Source organism: Pan troglodytes, chromosome 5, assembly GCF_028858775.2.
Source record: "Pan troglodytes isolate AG18354 chromosome 5, NHGRI_mPanTro3-v2.0_pri, whole genome shotgun sequence".
Lineage (NCBI taxonomy): Eukaryota > Metazoa > Chordata > Mammalia > Primates > Hominidae > Pan > Pan troglodytes.
Genome location: NC_072403.2, coordinates 91,499,668 through 91,524,067, shown reverse-complemented (window position 1 = coordinate 91,524,067; position 24,400 = coordinate 91,499,668). Strand labels below are relative to the sequence as shown.

General features: G+C 33.7%; 1 protein-coding gene and 1 long non-coding RNA gene across 4 annotated transcripts in view; one reads left to right on the top strand and one right to left on the bottom strand.

The window, feature by feature from the left end:
• LCA5 (lebercilin LCA5) overlaps nt 1-24,400 on the top strand; it is a 52,340-nt gene that overhangs the window by 14,194 nt on the left and 13,746 nt on the right. Inside the window, exons 2-3 of the mRNA XM_527439.8 lie at nt 4,148-4,528; nt 9,492-10,021. Coding sequence (XP_527439.2) covers nt 4,339-4,528; nt 9,492-10,021 — 720 coding nt within the window. The 5' untranslated portion in view covers nt 4,148-4,338. The remainder of the gene's footprint in view (nt 1-4,147; nt 4,529-9,491; nt 10,022-24,400) is intronic.
• LOC104006895 (uncharacterized) overlaps nt 63-24,400 on the bottom strand; it is a 102,753-nt gene continuing 78,415 nt past the window's right edge. Inside the window, exons 6-7 of one of the 3 annotated variants that reach the window (XR_010158074.1) lie at nt 22,319-22,368; nt 63-7,609 (exon numbers count right to left, since the gene is read on the bottom strand). This is a non-coding gene — a long non-coding RNA (uncharacterized LOC104006895). The remainder of the gene's footprint in view (nt 7,610-22,318; nt 22,369-24,400) is intronic. The other 2 variants (XR_008548584.2, XR_008548583.2) reach the window with 2 other exon arrangements.

Below are 24,400 nucleotides of genomic sequence, written 5' to 3'. Positions count from 1 at the left end.
TGTTGATTTTAGATACAGTTGCTAATTTTGATAGAGACTGCGATTGCTAGACACATCAGAAGTAAAATCAAAGTTGTGTTTTTTGTTGCTTTTTAAAATATTTCTTCTAAAGAAAATATCAAACAAATACAGAATTGGAAATATTAGAATAATTAATTCAAAAGTCTTCTATCAGTTTACATAATCATCAACTCACAGTCAATTTTGTATAATCTTTACCCTTACCCATTTTCCTTTGGGTTAATTTTGAAGCGAATCCCAGACAATTTTATTTATAAATATTTGAACATATATCTCTAAAAGATAAAGATTCTTTTTTTAAAAAAAAAGACAGTATCAATATCTCACCTAAAACAATATAATTCCTTAATATTAAATATGTGGTCAGGGCTGGGCGTGGTGGCGCACGCCTGTAGTTCTGGCTACTCAGGAGGTGGGAGGATTGCCTGAGCCCAGGAGTTCAAGGTTGCAGTAAGCCATGATCATGCCACTGCACTCCAGTCTAGGCAACAGAGCAAAACTCTGTCTCTAATAACAATAAATAGTGTTTAAATTTTCTTGATTATAATTTTTTAATACAATTTATTGTAATCAGGAGTGAAATACTGTCCATGGATTGCACTTGGTGGTTGTTTCTCTAGACTTTCTTATTATATAAATACCCTCTTCTCTCCTCTCTCTTGTTCTGCTTGCAATTTCTTCATTAAAGAATCTAGTTTTTCCTGTAGAGTTTGCTACAGTCTGGATTTTTTCTGATTGCTTCTTTGTACCTCGATCTCTCTCCTACTTTCAGTGTCATTTACATTTAGAGGCTTCAGTAGATTCAGATTTAATTTTTGTGGGGAGGAGGGGAGATTACTTCAGAAGTATCATTGTGTCCTATCAGAGACATGGTGTCTGGCTGTTACTTTTCTGTAGCAATACAGCCATTTATGATCATTATATAGCTTCATTGTTTCATTAGGAGTTGTGAAATGTCACTCGTCTAATTCTGTCATTTTAATATTTTATTTTTTATTTGTTAACTGGAATAATTCCATAAAGAAATACTTCCCCCCATCTAATATTTTGTTATTTTCAGATAATAGCTTTTTAAGAGTATAGGCAAGATGCATGTGTGATTTTTTTTATATATAAATTTTTTAATTAAATGAGATGGTTTCCTAGAATCTTCCAAAGGTGAATAATTAGGTTTTTGTAAAATATATCATATGAACTCAAGGATTTAAACACTTTTGATATGTTTAAATCGTTTGCCGATATAATTCGTATTGATAACAAATTTGCCTTGTCTTTGGCAAGTAGTTCCTTGAAGTTGGCTCCTGAGTCCATTTGACTGACACTCCATCAGTAGTATCTGATAGCGTCCTTGCTTTCTAGGATGACCAGGTTGCTATATTCTTAGATTTATTTTGTGTGTTTCCTCCCTCAGAAATGGAATCAGGCATTTCACAAGGAACTTTAGCTTCTTTCAATGGGAAGTGGCATATGGACACTAGATCTGGGTTCTAGGAATGTTCCTAGTTTTTTCCTTGTTTCTGGGATTTTTCAGTGGACAAAGTGAAGAAGTTTTTTTTAAATAAATAAAAGCCATCATAAATTCATACTGACACTCATAATTCAAATTTTGAATGTCAAAGTTTTAAAACTCACATTAGTTTATCTTTACTTCTTCCATGTTGAAAATTCTAGTGCCCAGCTGCACCAATAATAATTACTCATTTGTTTTATTTCACAGTACATGTGTATAAGTCTGAGAATAAAATATCTGAGTAGCAAAATATGATTATTGGAATGGCTTTAAAAATTTTTTTTGGTCATTATGTCTCACTAGGAATATAAAGTCAAGTTATTGTGTTTTAAAGTCATTCGAACTGGTTAATTTGTGTGGTTTTACCACCAACCATGTATGTAGATTGATTTATCTAATTTTATTTTGATTTATGGGAATTGCTTTTCAAAAATCTCATTTCTAAAAATTGTAATTTCCAATGTTAAATCTACAAAAATTATATACAAAGAAACCTAGCTTCTATCCCTTTCCCTAAACTCTGCTTCCTTCCTTCCCCTGTAGCAGTAGTGTTGTTTAGTAAGCTAACTACCAGCACATGTGGCTTCTTAAATTAAAATTAATTAAAATTAAATAAAATTAAAAATTAGTTCTTCAGTTACACCAGCAACATCTCAAGTGCTTGATAGCCACATGTGGCCAGCCACCATCTTGAACAGCACAGATTATAGAACATTTCCATCCTGGCTGAAAGTTCTGTTGGACAGCCCTACCCTAGCGAACCCATTTTATTTTTCTTAATTATTTGATTTCTCCTTCTACTTAAATATATAAAAATTATGTATGTTACCCTTCTTCCTTGATAAATGGTAGCATACTGCAGGCTTTTTTCCATATTTCTTTTCTCTGTATATCCTAGAGATTATGCCAGACTATGAGCAATACACAGAGATAGTCTTCATTCCTCTAATAGCTTCATAGTATTACATATACTTCATTGTGTGGATGTTTATAGTTTGTAAGACCAGTTCTTATTGGTCATTTTATTGTTTTAGTTTTCTACTTACAATAGTGCTACAATAAATAGTGCTGCCTTGTGCATGTCCTTTCATATGTTATTACTAGAAGAACGATACTTTTAATACTAATTTCATCAGAGATATTTGTTTCTTCTAAATTGGATTATAAAAGTAATCCAATTTTGTTGTGTTAGAAAACCAGAATATGTTAATGGAGAGATAAAATTATCTAAAATCCATGTTGTCAGGCAGGCACTATTTTGGTGTTCTTGTATTCCTTGCTTGGAAAATGTTTTCAGTTTCTGAATTCAGATAGGGATAATAGTATTTTCAGTATTTTTTAAATGAATGTGTGTAGTTGAGATCATACTGTATGCACCAATTTGAATTTTTTCTTTATGATAATAGTATAAGCATTTTCCTTAAATACAAACTTTTTGTAAACATCAGTAGCTTCATGATATTTTACTGTATGGATTTATAAAATACATAATTATTCCTCAATGATTAGGCATTTAATTTGCTTCCATTAAAAAAAAAGTACTGTACTACATTAAATATTTGCACATAACTTTTCTCCTAATTTTAGCATTATTTTATTGGAGTCCAGAAATTATTGTATCAAAGGTTAAAGCATAATTAAAGTGACAATACATTTTGCCAGTGTTTTTCCAAAAAAACTCTAGGGATCTTTTTCTGATAGCAACTCTGACAGCATTAAGTGTTATTATTTCGAAAAATATTTAATAATTTATGTTGCCTTTTTGGAGTCTTATATATTTTGCCCATTTAATTGTTTTACCTCATATTTTTCTCAAAGGATGATATATTTATGTATTGAAGATGATAATTTTTTGTCATGTTTGCAAATGTTTCTCATCAAGTATTTTTTCTTTTAGTTTTTAAAAAATGTACTTTAGTTATACATTTTTTGTGTGGTCAATCTTGGATATTTTTATTCTTTATTCTTTTTTTTTTTTTTTTTTTTGAGATGGAGTCTCATTCTGTCACCAGGCTGGAGTTCAGTGGCGCCATCTTGGCTAACTGCAACCTCGGCCTCCTGGGTTCGAGCGATTCTCCTGCCTCAGCCTCCTGAGTAGCTGGGACTACAGGCGTGTGCCACCATGCCCAGCCAATTTTTGTATTTTTAGTGGAGATGGGGTTTCACCTTGTTGGTTTCTTGACCTCATGATCTGCCCGCCTCAGCCTCCCAAAGTGTATTTATTCTTATTAGCAGGTTTGTTCTTTACTATCACCACTACTTCCACTCCCACTGCCTCCCTGCCTAAAAAAGAAAAAACTGGTGATTTGATCATTATTGTCCGTTAAAATTCAGCATTTGCCTCTAGTATAACTCTTAAAATTACACAGTCAACTTCAGTTAACATTTATTCAGAAGTAGCTGTATGTCAGGTACTTATTATCTATCTAGGCTATGACAGTCTGTATTTTCTCCAAATACTGTAAGTAACTTATCTGTGAAAATATAGATAAATTGTAGCCTCTTTTAAAAATTGTAAGCTATATATTATTTTGCTTTTAGTGTCTTTCATTGTAATTAACTGTAGAAACTGTAGAGACTGTATGATAAGTCTCCTTTCCCCTTCCTTAATTTCAGGGCAAAAAAGTTTATCTTCTGGATGCTAATGTGAATTGTGGTCTACAAATACATTGTGGAGAAAATAGATTGCACAGAAATGAATATTATCAGGATCTGAAGACTGTGAAAATGTTTTTCAGTATTGTCGTAGTCTCCTCTGGAGAAAATAATCTGTGAAATTATGTGAATAGAGACCATTTTTCAAAACAATGGGGGAAAGAGCAGGAAGTCCAGGTACTGATCAAGAAAGAAAGGCAGGCAAACACCATTATTCTTACTCATCTGATTTTGAAACGCCACAGTCTTCTGGCCGATCATCGCTGGTCAGTTCTTCACCTGCAAGTGTTAGGAGAAAAAATCCTAAAAGACAAACTTCAGATGGCCAAGTACATCACCAAGGTAAGCATTCTTTAAAAGAGTCTGGTGGACCTAGAAGACTCATTTTGAGTGCTTAAGGAAAATGTGTGTGCATGAAACTCTTTTATTAGTATATATGTTGTTGTATACGTGGAAGTAGGCTGATTTACGTTTTATAGGTTATATACTTATAAGTATATATAAATGTTGCTTGATGGTACTATTAAATTTGTTATATTCAAAGTCATACAGTATACAGAAGGAAACATAGCTAAGCCTTCTCAGTTTGTTTTTTCTTTTTCCTAAATAAATGCTTGTCTTGGGGTTTCTGAGGTACTGTAAAGGCAAAAAAGTTTATAAATCATATGTACCTTTTTGTATCTTCATTTTTTGAAAGTAGAAAAAGCATCGGCATAAAGTGGTTAAGGGACTTTTTAATAGATTGAGTAAAATTACTTACTGTAGGTAATACAGTATTTACTGTAAAAATTCAAATTAAACCTAGGAATGGAATTGGGGCCTTTGGTCTAATTTGCTTTCTTTTGAAGTGTGTTATAATGGAAACTGGATTAATCATTAGAAGTCATTTTTGTTATTAAAATGTTACTAGAATGGAAATAGGCCTTCATACATATTTGACTATGTAATATTCTACAAATATCTTCATCTCAATAAATCTCTGGTCAAGAAAACCCCATTGTAGTTAGTAACAAAATATCTAAGGTTTACAAGTACAGCATCGAAAAATAAGGCAAATGAGATAATTACAGTACCCATTAATAAAAGTAGCACAGCAGTAGCTTAAAATGGTGAGAGTTTAGATTGCAAGGCCGAGAGTGGTAAAATTGTGGGTGGAAAAGGGAAACAAGGGACCACATTATGAAATGCCTTGCATCCTGTGCTAATGTATTGACTCTGTTTTTGTGGCGAATAGTTAGCCATTGAAAGGATTTAAGCAAGGACATAATTAAGTTTGTCTTTATAAATTTTTACTTCAAAAAATAATATTCGCTAATTAAAAACTGCAAAGAATATGTATTCCTTTTGAAAGAAACTCTTTCATGGATCCCCAGTCTAGCTCCTCAGGGATTTCCATACTTCTAACCATTTATAAAAATTGGGAGCCTTTTTCTTTTTCTTTTTTTGTAAGTACAATGCTTTGTTGTTGTTGTTATTTTGGTCTCTTTCTCCAAATCTGTCTCAGTGAGGAGCTTGTTATGATTTTGTAGTTGAGAGCATGATCTCTCATTAAACTTTTGCTGTATAATTAAGAACTAACAAAACAGATCTTAAGGTTGAACCTTAGAAAATGCCTGTTAGTCTCAAGAAATACCTAGGGTAGTATTGGTAAGGAATACTTTAATTTTTTTCTTCATTCCCCAGAAACAACTTAGGAGGCCACCCAATTAAGGAGTCTGAACTTTGTAAGCCTTACCTTATTTGAGAAGGTAATTGAGAAAAGCTGTGAAAAACAGTTCCAGCATCAGCCAGAAAATTTCAATTATTGCCTTCAATTTGACTTGTACCGTTTTCTGTTTTACACTGTCCTTTGAATTAAAATCTGTGGTAATTAGTCTGCCTTAGACCAAGTAACAAGACCAAACTGATAGTTTCTGTAAACACTAAATTGCAATCAGTATAGACTAACCTAGGGACAAAACAAATGTGATTCAAACAGCATTTTAAACGAATTTTCGGGTTTGCGTGTTTGATAGCATATTCTTCCTTCCCCTTCCTTAATTTTCAGCATACTTTACTTTTTTTTGCATAAAATTCATGCAGTATCAAAATTTTTCATGGTAAAATTTAATAAGTTTTGGTTATACATGTTCATTTATTATATATTATTCCATTATTTGTTTTTTCAATAATATTAACATATCTTGATTTTTTTGGTGGATGCATAATTTATTTTTACTACGTTAAAAAAATGAGTCATATTATTTTTAACACCTGAAGGAAGAAAAAGCAATTTTCCACCCACTTTTTGGGAGTGACTTAACAAGGAGAGATGAAGAATGATATATACAACAATCATCTTTCTTCTTACTCTTATTAGCACTTGATGGTTTAAAATATTTTGTCTTATAGTTTTAAAAATGAAAATAAAAAGGTAGATGAAAGCTGGAAATATTTGTAAGTTCAGGTTAATGATCAGTTTGTAGTTATAGAATATGCTAAAAAATTTATACTCAGTTTTAGGATGTCAGAAAGTTGGTTATGGAAACCCTTTTTTATCTGACTAAAAACTTTTATCCTGATTCTTATTAGGCTTTAACTTTTCATATAAAACAAGTTGCTCTTTCTATGAAGTTTTATGAGCGGTATAATTTTGTACATAAAAACCATATTTGGAACAATTGACATTCATCTTTATACATAATTATTTTTATGTATAAAGTTTCTGTCATTCCAAGAGCTGAGTACATATCCCATAATAGCGTATATATACCAAAATTCCATGAACTACATATGTTGGGAAAGAAAACTGAAATGATGGACATTTCAACTTTAAAATTATATTCTCAACTAATGCTGCCCATTGGAAATATAATGCAGGTCACAAATGAAGCCACAAATGTAATTTTATATTTTCTAGTAACCAGGTTAAAAAAAAAACAAATGAAATTAATTTTAATAATATATGAGTATTATTTCTACAGATAGTAAGTATAAAACATTATGAAATATTTTGCATTATTTTTATTTTTGAATCAAGTGCTCAAAATCCAGTGTGTGTTTCACAATTATAGCATATCCCAATTTGGGCTACCCACTTGTCAAGCTTCTCAATAGCTGTATGTGGCAGTGGCTACCATAATGGATAGCATAGTTTCAAAGTTGCAATAATTAAGCACTCCCTCATTTCTTTTTATTACTGCTTCCTTTCATGTATTCAGTCATTTATAGAGCTGGAATCCCAAATCAGTACACATTCAAAACAGCTTCTATAAAATCTTTTATCTTTTTAATGAAACTTTGTAATGTTAAATTGTAAAAATTACTTGTTATTCTTTACTTGTTTACATAATGGAATCAAGTATCCATGGCTGATGAAATGGGGAAGGAAAGCTTGGATCTTCTAGTGTTTCTTCATTTTTTTACTCTGGAATGCATTTTCTCCTTGGAAAAAAAATGCAGTTACCATGTAGATTAAAGATCATTATTCTTAGCAGACTTTCAAAATGCCTCTTTTAAAGGGCCGGTGCTCTGAATATTGAGGCTTAAGTCTAATGAACTTTTAGTAAAAATAAAAACATTATTTCAAATTTTTGAGAAATGTTGTGATTTAAAATGTATTCTTTAAATATTTCATTTACTTATATTTTTTAGGATGTGATTTTTGTTTTCATCTTCTCACATTAGGTGTTTTTGATTTGAACATCACAGAAAAGAAATCCTCTGAGGAAGCATTTAGAAACACACCTGTACTTCTGTTTTCTGTTTTCCATCTCCGATAAGTGGAATGTTCTTATTACTAACAGAGAATATGTAGAACGTTTAAGTCTCCCAGCAACCTAGTTGTGTAGATAACATTGTCTTCTTTCTATGGGCTGGGTAAATAGACTTGGAAAGGTTTGATTGAATTGTCCAGAGAGTTAAGTGATAAATTTGAGCCACAAATCTCGCTGTATGATATGCTGTCATCCTGTCCCCAGATAGAGAAAGTTGTAATTAATGTAGAGAAAACATACATTTTCTTTTTTCTTTTTTTTTTTTTTTAGTTTTAAGTTCAAGGACACATGTGCAGGATGTGCAGGTTTATAACATGGGTAAACGTGTGTTATGGGGGTTTGTTGTATGAATCATTTCATCACCCAGGCATTAAGCCTAGTATCCATTAGGTATTTTTCCTGATCTGCTCTCTCCTCTTGCCCTGCACCCTCCAATAGGCCCCAGTGTGTTTTGTTCCCCTCTATATGTCTATGTGTTCTCATCATTTAGCTTTCATTTACAAGTGAAATCATGTGTTCCTGGTTTTCTGTTCCTGCGTTAGTTTGCTAAGGATAATGGCCTCCAGTTCCATTCATGAACCTGCAAAGAACATGGTCTCATTCTTTCTTATGGCTGTATAGTATTCCATGGTGTATATGTGCCACATTTTCTTTACCCAGTCTATCATTGGTGAGCATTTTGGTTGATTCCATGTCTTTGCTATTGTGAATAGTGCTGCAGTGAACATACATGTGCATGTGTCTTTAAAATAGAATGATTTCTTTTCCTTTGGGTATATACCCAGTAATGGAATTGCTGGGTCAAATGGTATTTCTGACTTTAGGTCTTAGGAATTGCCACACTGTCTTTCACAGTGGTTGAACTAATTTACACTCCTACCAACAGTGTATATGCGATCCTTTTTCTCCACAACCTTGCCAGCACCTGTTATTCTTTTTACTTTTTAATAATAGTCATTCTGACTGATGTGTGACGGTATCTCATTGTACCCCATTAAAAAGTGAGGAAAGGACATAACAGACACTTTTCAAAAGAAAACATACATATTGCCAACAAGCATATGAAAAAAGCTCAACATCACTGATCATTAGAGAAATGCAAATTGACAACATACATTTTCACATTTGAAATAATGATCCCAAATATCTTGGCATGAATGACTTGAATATCACAATGTTTTGTCCAGTGTTTGTTATGCACCATGCTAATGCTGATGATGCTGATAATGCTCATGTTTGAATTCTGACTTGCCATCTTATCTAAAAAGTTAAAAATGGTTAAAGCCTGATACTGCTGTCTTTTAAAGCTATGTAGAATAATTCCGTATAAACTATTAGAATATCATTTTTCTTAAAATATTGCATACCTTTCTTAATAGAAACCTGTTTAGAGCTCTAAATAAAACTTGGTATTTTACTAAATATTGTAAAATCCTTTCTTAAAGACAAAAATAACTAAAGAATGTTATGGACCCACTTATGTTAGGATGAACAAATAACACTGTGTTTGGTACAGCTTTCACTTTACATTATTCCTGTTTCTTTTTTAGCCCCTCGGAAACCAAGCCCTAAGGGTCTACCAAACAGAAAGGGAGTCCGAGTGGGATTTCGCTCCCAGAGCCTCAATAGAGAGCCACTTCGGAAAGATACTGATCTTGTTACAAAACGGATTCTGTCTGCAAGACTGCTAAAAATCAATGAGTTGCAGAATGAAGTATCTGAACTCCAGGTCAAGTTAGCTGAGCTGCTAAAAGAAAATAAATCTTTGAAAAGGCTTCAGTACAGACAGGAGAAAGCCCTGAATAAGTTTGAAGATGCCGAAAATGAAATCTCACAACTTATATTTCGTCATAACAATGAGATTACAGCACTCAAAGAACGCTTAAGAAAATCTCAAGAGAAAGAACGGGCAACTGAGAAAAGGGTAAAAGATACAGAAAGTGAACTATTTAGGACAAAATTTTCCTTACAGAAACTGAAAGAGATCTCTGAAGCTAGACACCTACCTGAACGAGATGATTTGGCAAAGAAACTAGTTTCAGCAGAGTTAAAGTTAGATGACACCGAGAGAAGAATTAAGGTACAATTTCTACAGCTTCTAATTGTACTTTCTTGGGATGTTTCTCATTGGGCATTTAATGTGCTCTCTTAAAATTGCTTATTGCAGTTTGGTATTTGCTTGGAAATGAAAACTATTTTTAGTACTGTTTTGGGAAAATTTGGATTTTATATTTAAGAGGAAGATGCAAAAGATTGTGTACATTAATGAGCTACATGTTGATTGACGGATCATAGTTATTTTGGGAAAATACTCTATTTGGTTATCTGATTGTTTCTCTAAAATTGGAAACGACACTAATAACCACAGTATATAAAACTGACCTTTTGGGGCCACTGTGTAAGAGATGCCATATGAACAATGCCTTCTGTTTTTATATTTATGCACATTATTTATTGAAGATTAATTACAGTACATCTTTTTGGACATGGTATGCACTACTCCCCAGAATGAAAAATCTGTTAAAGGACGGGTGGGAGACTGTTGACTGACTAGTCTGAGAATACAGCAGCTCTTTTAAAAGTATTTCTTTCCTGAATGGAGAGAGGAAAAGAGTCCTATCCCATGACTTTTACACAGGGCACTCAGTTGCCACCTTCTATATATATATGTATCAAACAGAAGCCCTGAGTCAGGTTCTGTTACTTAAAATTGACAAGCAGTTTGGAAAGCAAAGGTACGAAAAAGTATGGCAATAATGCTTGCTGTGAGCGTGAGCAAAGGAAGCTCAGAACTACAAATAAATTAGGTTTCTGCAGTATATTAATCAGATGTTTTTAATACATGGCATGTTGTGGTACTTACTCTATATAATATGCCATGGCCATTATACCAGTGCCATGCCCAGGGACGGGGACTTATTAAATACGCACTATACATCAGTGGCCAGAAAAAGCGGCTATTTTTTTCCTCCAAAATTTGCAATTATTGTCTTCTGTTTCAGTGCACAGAAGATATCCTATTATGTAGATTCCAATAATGATCAGCTCATAGTGCAAAGCAAACAGAAACTATTTTTAAGAGCCACTTACCCATGAAGTAGGGTAGGAGTGGGGACTCAGAACAGTTACCGTAAACAACAAATAACTGACATTTTAATTATTTTTAAGGGAAGCATAAAATGTGCCACATAATGGATTTTAAAATTACGAAGCGCACAGAATGCTAATTAATAAATATGATAAATAGCCGAGTGTGTATACAAAACTACATATAGAGAGAGAACATGAAATTGCAGTGCATACACACACATATACAACTATATACTGCAGTTTTCTCTTATGTGAAGGGGATTGACAGGTGGTGGAGAGGGAGAAGAAAGAGAAGGAATAAGAAGTGGGACGAAGCCTGTGGATTCTGAGTTATACGTGGAGGTAAATTATATGACTGCTCACTTGGGAGCATGAAAATCAGTCACCTATAATGTTAAGTTTTTGAAGTAGTTAACCATATTGTATCCTCATTTTTTTTCATATTGGAAGTTTTTAAAATTTTTATTTTGAGTTCATTGTAAATTGACATGCAGTTGTAAAAAATATATAGGGTAACTATAATATTACAACCAGGAAATTGGTCGTGATACATAGAATTCATCAACTGCACTCAGCTTTCACTAGTTTTACGTGTGTGTGTATTTAGTTCTGTGCAGTTTCATCACATGTATAGATTCGTGTGACTACCAACATAATCAAGATGTAGACCAATTCCATCACAAGAATCCCTTGTATTTTACCATTTTACAGCCACAGCTACCTCCTGCCTTCCCCTCACTAACCTATGACATCAGCTAATTTGCTCATTATTTCTCTAATTTTGTCATTTCAAGAAAGTTATATAAATGGAATCACACAGTATCTAACCTTTTGACATTAGCAGATTCTGCTTATACATTCACTCAAATGGTTGCATATATCAATAGTTCCTTTCTCCCTGAGTATTCCATGGTATGGATGTACTATGGAGTATTATGGTACATCTGTTGAAGGACATTTGGTTTGTTTCCAGTTTTGGGCTCTTGACTAATAAAACTGCTATGACCACTTATGTGCATATTTTTGTTTGAATATACATTTTAATTTCTCTGGGATATATGCCTGAAAGTGCACTTGCTGGTTTTATGATAAATGTATGTTTGGTGTTGTAAGAAACGGCCATTCCATTCCCTTTTTTTTTTTTTTGTATTTTTTTCTTTGTTGTTGTTTTTTCCATTTGTAACAATCATCAGAACATTCCCTTTTCTAAAGTAGTGGTATCATTTTTTATTGTCCCGTCAGTAGTGTATAAGTGATCCAGTTTCTCAGCATCCTTGCCAGCATTTGGTGTTAACACTTTTTAAAGTTTTAGCCATCTTGATAGGTATGTAGCATCATCTCATTGTGGTTTTAATTTGCCTTTCCCTAATGGCTAATGATGTTGAACATCTTTTCATGTGCTTATGTGCCATCTGTAGATCTGTGCATTTTTCTGCCCATTTCCTAATTGGATTGTTTGCTTTATCTATTTTTGGAGAATTCTATATTATAATCCAGATACAAGGGTTTTGTCAGGTATGTGGTTTACAAAAGTTTTCTTCCATTCTGTAGCTTGGTCTTGTCATCCTTTTCACAGTGTCTTTTAGAGGATAAATTTTTAATTTTGATGTGGTTCAGTTTAGCAGATACATCTCTTATGGATTGTGCTTTGGTGTCAAGTCTAACACGTCACCTATCCCTATTGTCTTTGCCTGTTTGTCCCAAAGACTTTCTTCTATTTTTTCATCTCCCAGCTTTATCGAGGTATCATTGACAAATAAAAATTGATTATTTTTAAGGTATACCACTTGGTGTTTTATAAAATAGTTATGATTTTACGTTTTACACTTAAGTCCATGATTCATTTTGAGTTAATTTTTGTATAGAATGTGAGGTTTAGGTTGAGGTTCTTTATTGTTTGTTTGGCCTATGGATGTGTAGTTACTCCAGCACCATTTGTTAAAAAGATATCCCTCCTTTATTGAATTGCTTTGGCACTTTTGTCAGTTGGGCATATTTTTATGGGTTTATTTCTATAGTCTCTATTCTGTTCTGTTGATCAGTGTGTCTATTCCTTTGTTGTTATTATACACTCTTGATTACCTACAGCATCCATAATAAACCTTAACATTAGAGAGACTGATTCCTCTCATGTTATACCTCATTTTAAACATTTTAACTATTTTAGCTACTCTTGATCTTCTGCCTTTCCACATAAATTTTAGAATAAGCTTGTCTACATCTACAAACATCTTCCTGGAATTTTTGTAGGAATTGCATTAAACATAGATCAGTTTGTGGAGAATTGACATCTTTACTGTGCTGAATCTTCCAATCTTGCACATAGTATGTGTCTCCATTTATTTAGGGAATCTGATTTTTTTCCTCATTATTTTGTAATTTTCAGGATGCAAATCTGTATATGTTTTAGATTTATACTTAAATATTTTATTTCCTTTGGAGCAATTTTAAATGGTCTCAATTCTTACTGAATTAGAAAATTACTTTTGAGCTTTTATTTTTGAATGTCAAAGCTTATTTTTGTTGTAAAAGTTATTTTCACAAGGGGTTAAGAATGTTTTATGCAAACCAAGGAATGACTTGGTTTTATAAATTTACTCCCAAGTTTTAGAAATACTGGATTTATCTGCTCTATACCTCAAAGTTGGGTTGGTACATCTAAACTTCATTTCTGCTATAATTGACATTATGTTGGAATCAATATTTAATATGTTATTATGAACCTACTTTTTTTTTTTTTTTTTTGAGACGGAGTCTCGCTCTGTCGCCCAGGCTGGAGTGCAGTGGCGCGATCTCGGCTCACTGCAAGCTCCGCCTCCCGGGTTCACGCCATTCTCCTGCCTCAGCCTCCCGAGTAGCTGGGACTACAGGCGCCCGCTACCACGCCCGGCTAATTTTTTGTATTTTTAGTAGAGACGGGGTTTCACCGTGTTAGCCAGGATGGTCTCGATCTCCTGACCTCGTGATCCGCCCGCCTCGGCCTCCCAAAGTGCTGGGATTACAGGCTTGAGCCACCGCGCCCGGCCTGTTCTCTACTTTTTAACCTACTTTTTCATACTTCCTAAATGCAGCCTCTGGTTTTTAACCCATTATGTACATCTTTTATGATCTCAGCAGTCAATCCAGAATTTGAAATATTTACTATTGAGTTTCTTACTTTACTGCAAAATTTAGCATTTGTTTTTGTGCCTTATTTTATTTTGCAAATTTTACTTCAGCCAACACTATTGATCCTTTCTCTTCTAACTCAGTTATAGTCAAACCACTAACTGATTAAGGGGAAAAAACAGAAGCTTGATTGTGATGTTTCATTTTGCAAATTAACTAAAACCTAAGAAAATCCTGGGTATCCCTTGAAATTACAGTAAAATCTTAGTAAAGATCTTTGTTATCGTTAAGTTCTGTGATGTTCTTTAGTAAGGATACTTGTCTATGTGGTGGTGGTTTTTTTTTTCTTTTGCTGTAACTTTTTGTTTTATTTTAAGATAAAGCTGGAAATTGTGGCAAGCAGCTTTGTTTATTTGTTTATAGCTTGTCCCATTCTAGGATTTCAGGCCACAACTCATTCTTCTTGCTAGTTGCAATTCCTTCTTAAGTGGGAGTGGTGGGGGTGGGGTGAAGTGTCTTCAGGGTTATCTGTAACTAGCTGAGCTGTGAAAAACTTTTCGCCAGGACATCAACCTGTAAGTTGGGTACAGGCTTATTTTGTTCGTTGATGGAAGTGACAGAATGCACAGAATCTTAGTAATTTACGAACAGAGTAGTTTAGAAATGGATAACTGGTTAGGGAGGCAAACAGCCAAAGGTATCTATGGGGACAACCACCATGACAGTTGTCTGTCCTCCTTCAGAAATTACAGCCTATCTTGTAAGATGTGGTTTGCTCTAGTTCCAGGCCATAGACCAGGGATGGAGAAATACTTGATGGGATTAAACTTCCTGAGCTCCGTACAAAGGGCAGACAGTTACCTCAGTGTGTATACTTACTTCCTTACTTAGAGTTGACTTTATACCTTTATTTTGGCGTTTATATCAATAAATTTATTGAATAAAGTCCTGTCAATGTATCAGCCTCAATTTAATATTTTGTCACATGGGATACCTATTAACTTCCACAGGAATGGCACCAGGTTCAAGAGTCTGAAAAAGAGATCCAGCGCCAGCAAATGAGACATAAGGTTTACTGAGGGTAACTTGCATACAGGTTGGTCCAGTGGTGGTGGGCTGGACAGTAGAACTGCCACCTCTTGCAGAAAGCATGCAGTTTATATAGCATTTTCACTTAACCTCCACCCCCTAACATCCTCCACCTGGCAACTTCTTTTAACCCAAAACAAAGAGTCTGGATTCCCTGTATGGCCAGCATTCCACGGGACAGGCCAGGGACTCAGATGTTCCTCACAGGTAAGGAATGAATCTCTTGGGTTGGCCACTGCTTGGAACTGTGAACACACATTCAGGTGTGTCTGCCATACAGGATGATTCTCAAGGTGTGCTTAAGTTCAGTTATTGCTGTCAGGTGCATCTACCATACATATACATATGCCATGCAATATTTAAATAAAACCGTAACACATGTACAGCCTAACTTTTATAGAAGAAAAACATTTTTTAGTTACATAAAGTAGTGATTTTCAAACCTTTGCTCTGAAGACCCCTTTATACTCTCTTAAAAATTATTGACACCTCCCCCCAGCTTTTGTTTATGTATATTTAGCACATTTGAAATAAAAATTGAGAACATTAAAAAATTTATCTTAATTCACTTAGTAATAAGCAGCTCATTATATGTTATAAGATCTTTTAACAAAAAATCTGTATTTCCCAAACCAAAAATAAATTAGGACAAGAGTGCATAATTTTCTATTTTTTAATTTTTTTAATGCCTGGCTTAATAGGGGACAGCTGGCTCCTCATATCTGCTTCTGCTTCAATCTGTTGCATTATGTTGTGATTGATAAGTATGAAGAAAATTGAGCCTCACACAGATGTCTAAAGTAGTTAGAAAATGGAGGAGTATTTTGGTAGCCTTTTCAGGTAACTGGATATTCTTTTTTGGTATTATGCTAAAGCTTAACAAGTGATTTCTTAATGGTTAGTTGCAATGGAGGAATATGAAACCATATTAATGAGCGTTTTGTATTTGGATACACTAACATTCATTGGTCGTCTTTCAATGGATGTTTTACATCACACATTGGTCATTTGGAAAATACTGGTTCATTGAGTTATACAGACTTTCCAAACGTGTATATGTTTCAATGGAGCCTTTGGAAAACCCCATTGTATATTCATGACACAATATGAGTGAAAATAGCAAATATAATGTTAGTATTATAAAATAGTTTTGACTTTGAAGACCCTCCAAAGTGTCTCACGGACCTTTAAGGGTTTTCACATCATTCTTTATGAATCACTGACTTAACATAACATAGGCAGTTCTTTGTTAGAAACTTCATTAGTAATTCGGCTAATATGCAGTTTCTTTTAGTGACTGCAAGACTGCACCGTTTCTTAGTGGTCTAGAGACTGGCTTCAAATAGGGGGTGAAAGTAAAAGCATCAATTCTGTCCTAACTCCTTATAAGAAAGACTTACTGTTGGGGTTGTATTCCTGATCAGGGATGCAATAGCAGATCAGTCATAGCTATGACCAACAGTGTGTCATAAAGCAAATATCATGAAAGGTAACTATCATAAGAAACCATAATCATGAAATGGGAAACTATCTTCCAAGCATTATGAAAAGATCATAAATGTGATATTATGTACATTATTATTAAAAGGACCTTAGTAAACTGTAGGGTACACATTTAGTACATATAAAAATTCAACTCTTTTTAAATTAAGTTGGCACAGAGGGAATTACTTTGTTAGAAAAACAAAAAGAAACTATTAAGACTTTTAAAAAATTTTCTAAAGATTTTGGGGAATGCTTGAGTATCATCATACAGCTCAGTATCAATGGAGCTATTAAAGGAAGTTTAAATAAACTTTTTTCTTTTAGTAGATTTTACTATAAGAGATTGGTATTCAAATTCTCTTGACCCTAGAGCTGCCCTCGAGTAGGTGTATTATAAGTGTTGCTTGTTGATTGCTTCCATGTAAACCACTTTCAAAAGTAAGAATTGAAATTCTTCCCTTTACTTACATTGTCTTCCCTTTACTCTTCCTAGTTTATCTTCCTAGATACAGCATTGTCTTCCCTTTACTCTTCTTAGTTTATTCAGAACTGGAAGTGAACTGTCTAGTATTGGGCCAGGTAGGATCACTTTCCTTTATCTTTCCCTGCTGTATTTTGCTCTAGTGGCTTGGAAGCTGCTCTGAAAGTTTTTCTGCCCTTTCACCCTTCAGAAACCCAAATCCAGAAGCCTGCCTTTGCCTCTTCTACCTGTTCTGCATTTATCTAACAAATGAAGCTAATTAGGACAGAATAATGGTCAAACCAGGTTAGCCCTGTTCTTGTCTAACTCTGAGTTTATACAGTTCTCCTTACCTCCAGGTTGCAGTCGTTTCATCTGAGAAATTAAACGGAATGATTTCTGAGGTGACATTCCGTTCTGAAATCTGATGAGTCTAAATTCATACTTTCAAACCTTTCATATGCAAAAAGTGTTTTTAACATGGTAAATTATATTTATGTCCCCCAATTAAGTCCTTATTATATCTATTATTTAATGTTGGAGAAATGAAAAATTCCTATTGTTGAAAAGAATAATTGCTTAGAAGATAAAATATTCATTGAGATTCTACTAATTTTTATTGTATAATCAAATATTTTATTATTTATGTATATTTTTACCTTTTCTGGAGGGAGAAGATTTATAATGAAATTATGATATTTTTGATTGAAGGGTAAAGCTTAAAACAGTTTCAGAAAATAAGCTTTGCAGTGTCCTTAGAAACTACCCATTTAGGTAGAACAACTGTTAAGGCAATTTTGTGTTAATATCTAAGATAACCTTCCCATTGAAAAAGTAATACAAGCACTAAAACAGGGCTTAAAATTCAAATAATACAAAAGGATAGACAATGAAACATCAGTTTCCCTTCTAGGCTACGCGTTGCAAGCCCCTTCCAAAGAAACAGTCACTGTTAAGAAATTGTTGCTATGTGTGCAATCTCATATCTATATATTAATGTCCATTTTTCATTCTCTTACCACAGATGGGAGTGTACCATACACATTGTTCAATATATTTTTTTCACTGAAAAGTATATTTTGTCACTTTTTACATATTATCATGTTATATACATATATTTAGATAGATATGTGTGTGTATTTTTGCACACACACGAAAAAATCAGTCTCATGCTTTTTAAAGGCTGCATATTATTCCATTGTGTAGATATATCATAATATGATGAACCCTTTCCTTATTAATGTTAAATTTAAGTTTGGCCTAAAGCTGCCTTCTTTCATATTTTAAGTTTGGCCTAAAAGTTTCTCCATACATAGCGACTTATAATCTAACTGGATATGTAAACAGACTGTTAGATACTCTTGTACCAGTCACAGAGTTCACCCAATCACCAGTGGCCAACTATTCAAACTATGTTCGAGTAGTGCAGGCACCAAGCTGTAACCACCCCACCTGTTTCTTTACCTCACTTGTGTTTTCTGTATGTCATTTCCCTTTTTCTGTCCATAAATGTTACCTGACCATCTGGCAGCCTTGGAGTCACTCTGAACCTATTCTGGTTCTAGTTGCTGCCCAGTTTGTGAATTGGCTCAAATAAACTCTGCTAATGTGTCTAAAGTTATTCTTTTAACGTTAATATATATGTTGGCTTTTGTTTTGAGGTAGTATAAAAGATGCAAAGCATTAAATGTAAGTTTTTATATGTGTATGTTAGTATACTAATGGAAAAAGCCTGGAAGAGGAAGTCCCTGGGTCAGTAGAGCATTTTAAAATCATTTTTCGCTGTTGTTAATATCAGGACTCTAAAGAGTGGTACTGGATGATAGTTGTTCTTGGATCAAAGTTAAATTCTTCATTTTGGGAGGATTAAATTGGCCTTTCTTGTGGTTATTATCATTCCAGGAATTTCTAGAGCATTTACATTTTTTGTTTCCCATCCCCTAGGCATTTGCATTTTTATGAAAGCATCTTTAATATGGAAACATTGATGGACTTTGCTAACTTAGTTGAGTTACAAATTATTGGCTTAGAATTCAAGGTCAAATTTTAAAAATTTTAGCTTATATTTTAATTAGACTATTAATTAGACTGTTAATACCTACCCTTTAACCTATTAAGTTCTGAGTGGAACTTTATACGCGCACGTGCGCGCGCACACACACACACACACACACAGTTTCAAATTCTGGTTATACACCATTCCAGTTTTGTGATGTGTGATACACCACTTAAATTATTTGAACCTTAGTTTCCAGTCTGTATATGTTTGCAGGTGATCGTAAATAGGGTTAGGGTTAAAGTTCATAATGAGTCTGGCTCAGCGCTTGGTACTTACTGGACACGTAATATATGAGTGGAAAAAGAGAAATATACTAAAAGTACATCAATTAAAGGTAAATACATTAAAGCATGGTAGCATTCTTGAGTTTGAAAGGCCCCTGGAAATAATTTAGTGCAGTGGTTTTCAATTTGAGCTCAGTGGACTTCAAGAGTTCTACTGTTTTTTTAAAAAAGGTTTGAAACTACTGATTTGGTCTATTGGTTTTTCAAATTTTGGCAGTTCTTCACAGGCAAGCAGATAAAACTGAATTGTTCTGTGGTAGTGATTGAAGAGTTATGTTACAAAGGGGACTTCAGAAACTCACATGCCTAACAACTTGAAGCAACCTCTGAAACACCTCCATGGGGAACTCTCTAGTCCAACTCAAACATTGAACTGTTGAGGAAACTGAGAGATGTTATTTGCCTTCTTCTAGGTCACATAGAATTAGATAGGTCATGGCCGGGTGCAGTAGCTCATGCCTATAATTTCAGAACTTTGGTAGGCCAAGGCAGACGGATCAGTTGAGCTCAGGAGTTCAAGACCAGCCTAGCCAACATGTTGAAACCCTGTCTCTACCAAAAATACAAAAATTAGTCATGTGTGGTTGTACACACCTTGTAATCCCAGTTTCTCGGGAGGCCGAGGCAGGAGAATCGCTTGAACCTGGGAAGTGGAGGTTGCAATGAGCCAAGATCATGCCACTGCACTCCAGCCTACGCGACAGAGTGAGACTCTGTCTCAAGAAACAAAACAAAACAAAACAAAAAAGAATCATATAGGTCACTAGAAGCTCATGTGTGGGAGTAGAATTGCAGTAATCTGTCTTCTGTTGCTCTATTATTTTGTTACCATTTTAGTAAAATCCTTGGAATTTTATCACATTTAAATGCTGAGTAATAGGTTCCTCTTATAATAGTATATTTTGTGTTTTTTCATAGTTTTAAATGACAGCAGGAATTAAAATATTATAATTTTGGTTATTTTATCAGCATCTTCTGATAAAATGATCTAAAAACTGTAAAAGATACTAATTGTTTTTTCAAAGTCTGTCATCATGCTAATTCTCTATATATCATTTGCTGAGCAGAAATCACTTCTAAAATCTGTTTCATTTTTGTTGCTAACTAGTAAATACTGTGGAGTAAAATCTATGTTGGAAGACAAAAGCTCAGGGTAAGGAAAGGCTTAAGATTTTTAAAGGAAACAGATTTCTTTAAAGAAAACAGGTTTCATTAGAACAAGAACAAGGTCCATTACTTAGGGCAGACGTGTAATGCACAGAGGAAGCATAACTATTGGATTATGAGTTTGCCTCTATCTTGTCCTGCTCAAAGCAGATGAAGAAATAGTAAGACATAGATAGCTCATTTAAATGAGTTCAGTCTCCAGATTCAGATGAATTATCCTCCAGAGGACTGAAGAACCTTGCAAATGTGATTCCAGAGCTTTTCTCATTATACTTTGGAGAGTTAGGAAGACTAGGAGAAGTGAGAAAGTGAAAAAAGGCAAATACCAGTGTTTTCCGAGGTAAACAGAGGTAGGTGTTAGAAATTATCAATCAGTGAGCTTGATGAAAATCTCTACCAGGTTTTTAAATGTTTTGGAAAATATTGCTTACTTAGAACTATTCTTACTTTCTTCCCCCCACCCCCCTGCTTAGGATTGCTAGAATGGTGCATGAAAATATGCTATATCTACTATATTCTCCTATGTGTATATACTATATATTATACATCTGTATTCTATACTACATACTATACTGTTATACTATACAGTTATAGAATATACAGTTATAGAACTCTATATATTATACATAGAGAACTATATAGAACTCTATATTATATAGAGAGAACTATATAGAACTCAGTATAGTATATACAGTTATAGAATTCTACTATACAGTTATAGATGTATATAGTATATGCAATATATTAATATATGGAATATGCAATATACTATATACAATATAGTATATAACTATATTGTACCTATTAGCATATAGTGGATATAATATGGATACTATATAGTAAATTCAGTAAGCCTTTCATGTTTGTATTTTAATGGAGAAGTATGGACTGGTTGAAAATAGTGTTAGAAAGCTTTACAATTGCATCAGTAATTGTACCCAAAGGGTGCAGGTAAATAAATAGCTGTCAACTTGGAGAGAAGGTTTCTAGGTGGGTGCTTTCGAGTGCTATCTTAGGCTCTGTTCCTTTCAGCATATTTATCAGTGAATTTGACCAGGCTCCTTAACAGCAAGAACAAGTCTTATTTAATTTTTTATTTGCAACATTTGGCACTCTCTGGCATAAAATCAGTGTTTCTTAAAAGAATGAATGGATGGATATGTTCTTGACAGGTTCAAAAATAGGAGGCCCAACGAATTTGATGGATGACAAGATCAAGATTGATCCCCCTAGGCTCAAAATCTGGCCTAAAATAAGCAAGATAAAATTTAGTCAGGTTAACTGTTTCACTTCAAAGTTTTTCCATCTATTTTATGTGTACACTATGGGGAGCCCTGGGTTAAAAGTAATTGAAGTTAAAGCGTAATTTTTTAAGTATATGAACCTATAATTGTATGGCCACTTAAAAAATCAGAAGGGAAGAAGTTAACCCACTATGGTGGTACCTTTGTCCTAAGAGGTAATAATAACTCTAATTTTATTGGTCAGATCACATCTAATAACAAGTACCAGATTTTAGGTAACAAACCGACATATGGAGGCAAACAGGATAACCAGGGGGTCAAAAAGCTGACATAAAAGAAACAGTGGAAGAAACACAGAATCATAGAAAAGATAAGGAAAAATGTAACTTACCTCATTGTTTAAAGGGCTGTCACATGGAGCAGGAGAAATGGATTTATTTCCTGAGGGCAATACAAACCTAATGAATATTACTAGAAAACTGGTTTCCACTCATTCAAAAGAGCTTCCTAATAACTGGAATTGTCCAATAATGAAACCAGTATTCTTTGCATTATCAAGCTTTCTGCTTCCTGAAGTATTTGTGTGGATTCAGTGTCTACCTTCTAGGAATACTGTAAAAAAGTATTACTGTAAGGTGGACTGGTGACCTGCAGGGTCCTTGCTTACACAAGGATCTGAATCTTTAGAATTGAGCTATAACAACACTGAACAGATGTTAAAACAGCTGACATTGATAGACTTATTTTAACAAATGCAATATTGTTATTTAAATCTATAATCCTTTACTAATTAATAAAAAATAAATGAAGGTAAAATAACTTATCCTTTATGTTTGCTTGCAAAAATTTTAAATTATGTTAATCCTTTATTTCTTTCCATTAACAAGACAGAAGTCTGTGATACATCCTTTGGAAAAAATGTTAAGTGTTTTAAATTTTATTGTATTATTAACATGTTTGTTTAAAGATGTTTTGAAATTTACAGTAAAAGTGGGGAAAAAATTACCCAAAGGACTATAAATCATGCTGCTATAAAGACACATGCACACATATGTTTATTGCGGCACTATTCACAATAGCAAAGACTTGGAACCAACCCAAATGTCCAACAATGATAGACTGGATTAAGAAAATGTGGCACATATACACCATGGAATACTATGCAGCCATAAAAAATGATGAGTTCATGTCCTTTGTAGGGACATGGATGAAATTGGAAATCATCATTCTCAGTAAACTATCGCAAGAACAAAAAACCAAACACTGCATATTCTCACTCATAGGTGGGAATTGAACAATGAGAACACATGGACACAGGAAGGGGAACATCACACTCTGGGGACTGTTGTGGGGTGGGGGGAGTGGGGGAGGGATAGCATTGGGAGATAAACCTAATGCTAAATGACGAGTTAATGGGTGCAGCACACCAGCATGGCACATGTATACATATGTAACTAACCTGCACATTGTGCACATGTGCCCTAAAACTTAAAGTATAATAATAATAAAATAAAATTTAAAAAAAAGGAAAAAAAAAGTGGGGCAAAAATATGCATAGTCCTGCCAGCCGAAGATAACTACTGTTTGCATTTTCTTCCTTATTGATTGTTTCTTTAATTTCTTAAAGTACTCCTAATATTTTTTATGAAATATTTTGAATATACAGAAAAAGCGAATATTTAAAACATTCATGTACCTACTTGATATTTTGCTATTTTTGCTTTAGATCTTATTTTGCTAAAATAAGCTGACATTAAGATCTTACATTGAAGTTTCCTTGTATCTTTTCTCCAAACATCCTTTTTCTACTCTCCTTGCTCAGAAGTAACTACTCTTTTGAAGTTGTAGGATATATTTTTTCTAAGCATTTTAATTTTTACTTAAACATATTTTAGAAGCTTTTTTTTATAAGTAGTACATGTATATATATTTTTAATTAGAGAAAAATTAAAAGATAAAATGAAAACATTCTCATTCTTACCACTCAGATGTCACCACTTTTAGTGTCTTAGTATGTATCCTTCTGGATCTTTTTCTGTGAATTTGTGTGTGTATTTATGTGTAAGGAAATTTTCTTCTACTACTGGCTTGCTAGGGTTTTTGTTTTAAATCATGGATTGTTTTCAATGTGAAACTACTCTCGTTCTTTGCTTCTTGGGATAGGTGCTGTTTAGTTGTGATGCAATTTTTACACATTGCTGAATTCCTTTTGCTAATATTTGTTTGAGACTTTTGCAACAATATTCATATTTTGGAATGGTGTACAATTTTATTTTTCCACTATTGACATCAAGATTATAAAAAAAACTCATCAAAAATGACAGAGTTTTTCCTTTCTGTTCTCTTTTACAGATAATCTGTTTCTTAAAATTTGTTAGATTTCACCACTGAAAACTGGATTTATTCCTCATTTGGGAGTTTGTTTTTGCTTTTTTGGTTTTTTTTTCTGCTTAATCTTTTAATTTTTAACAGT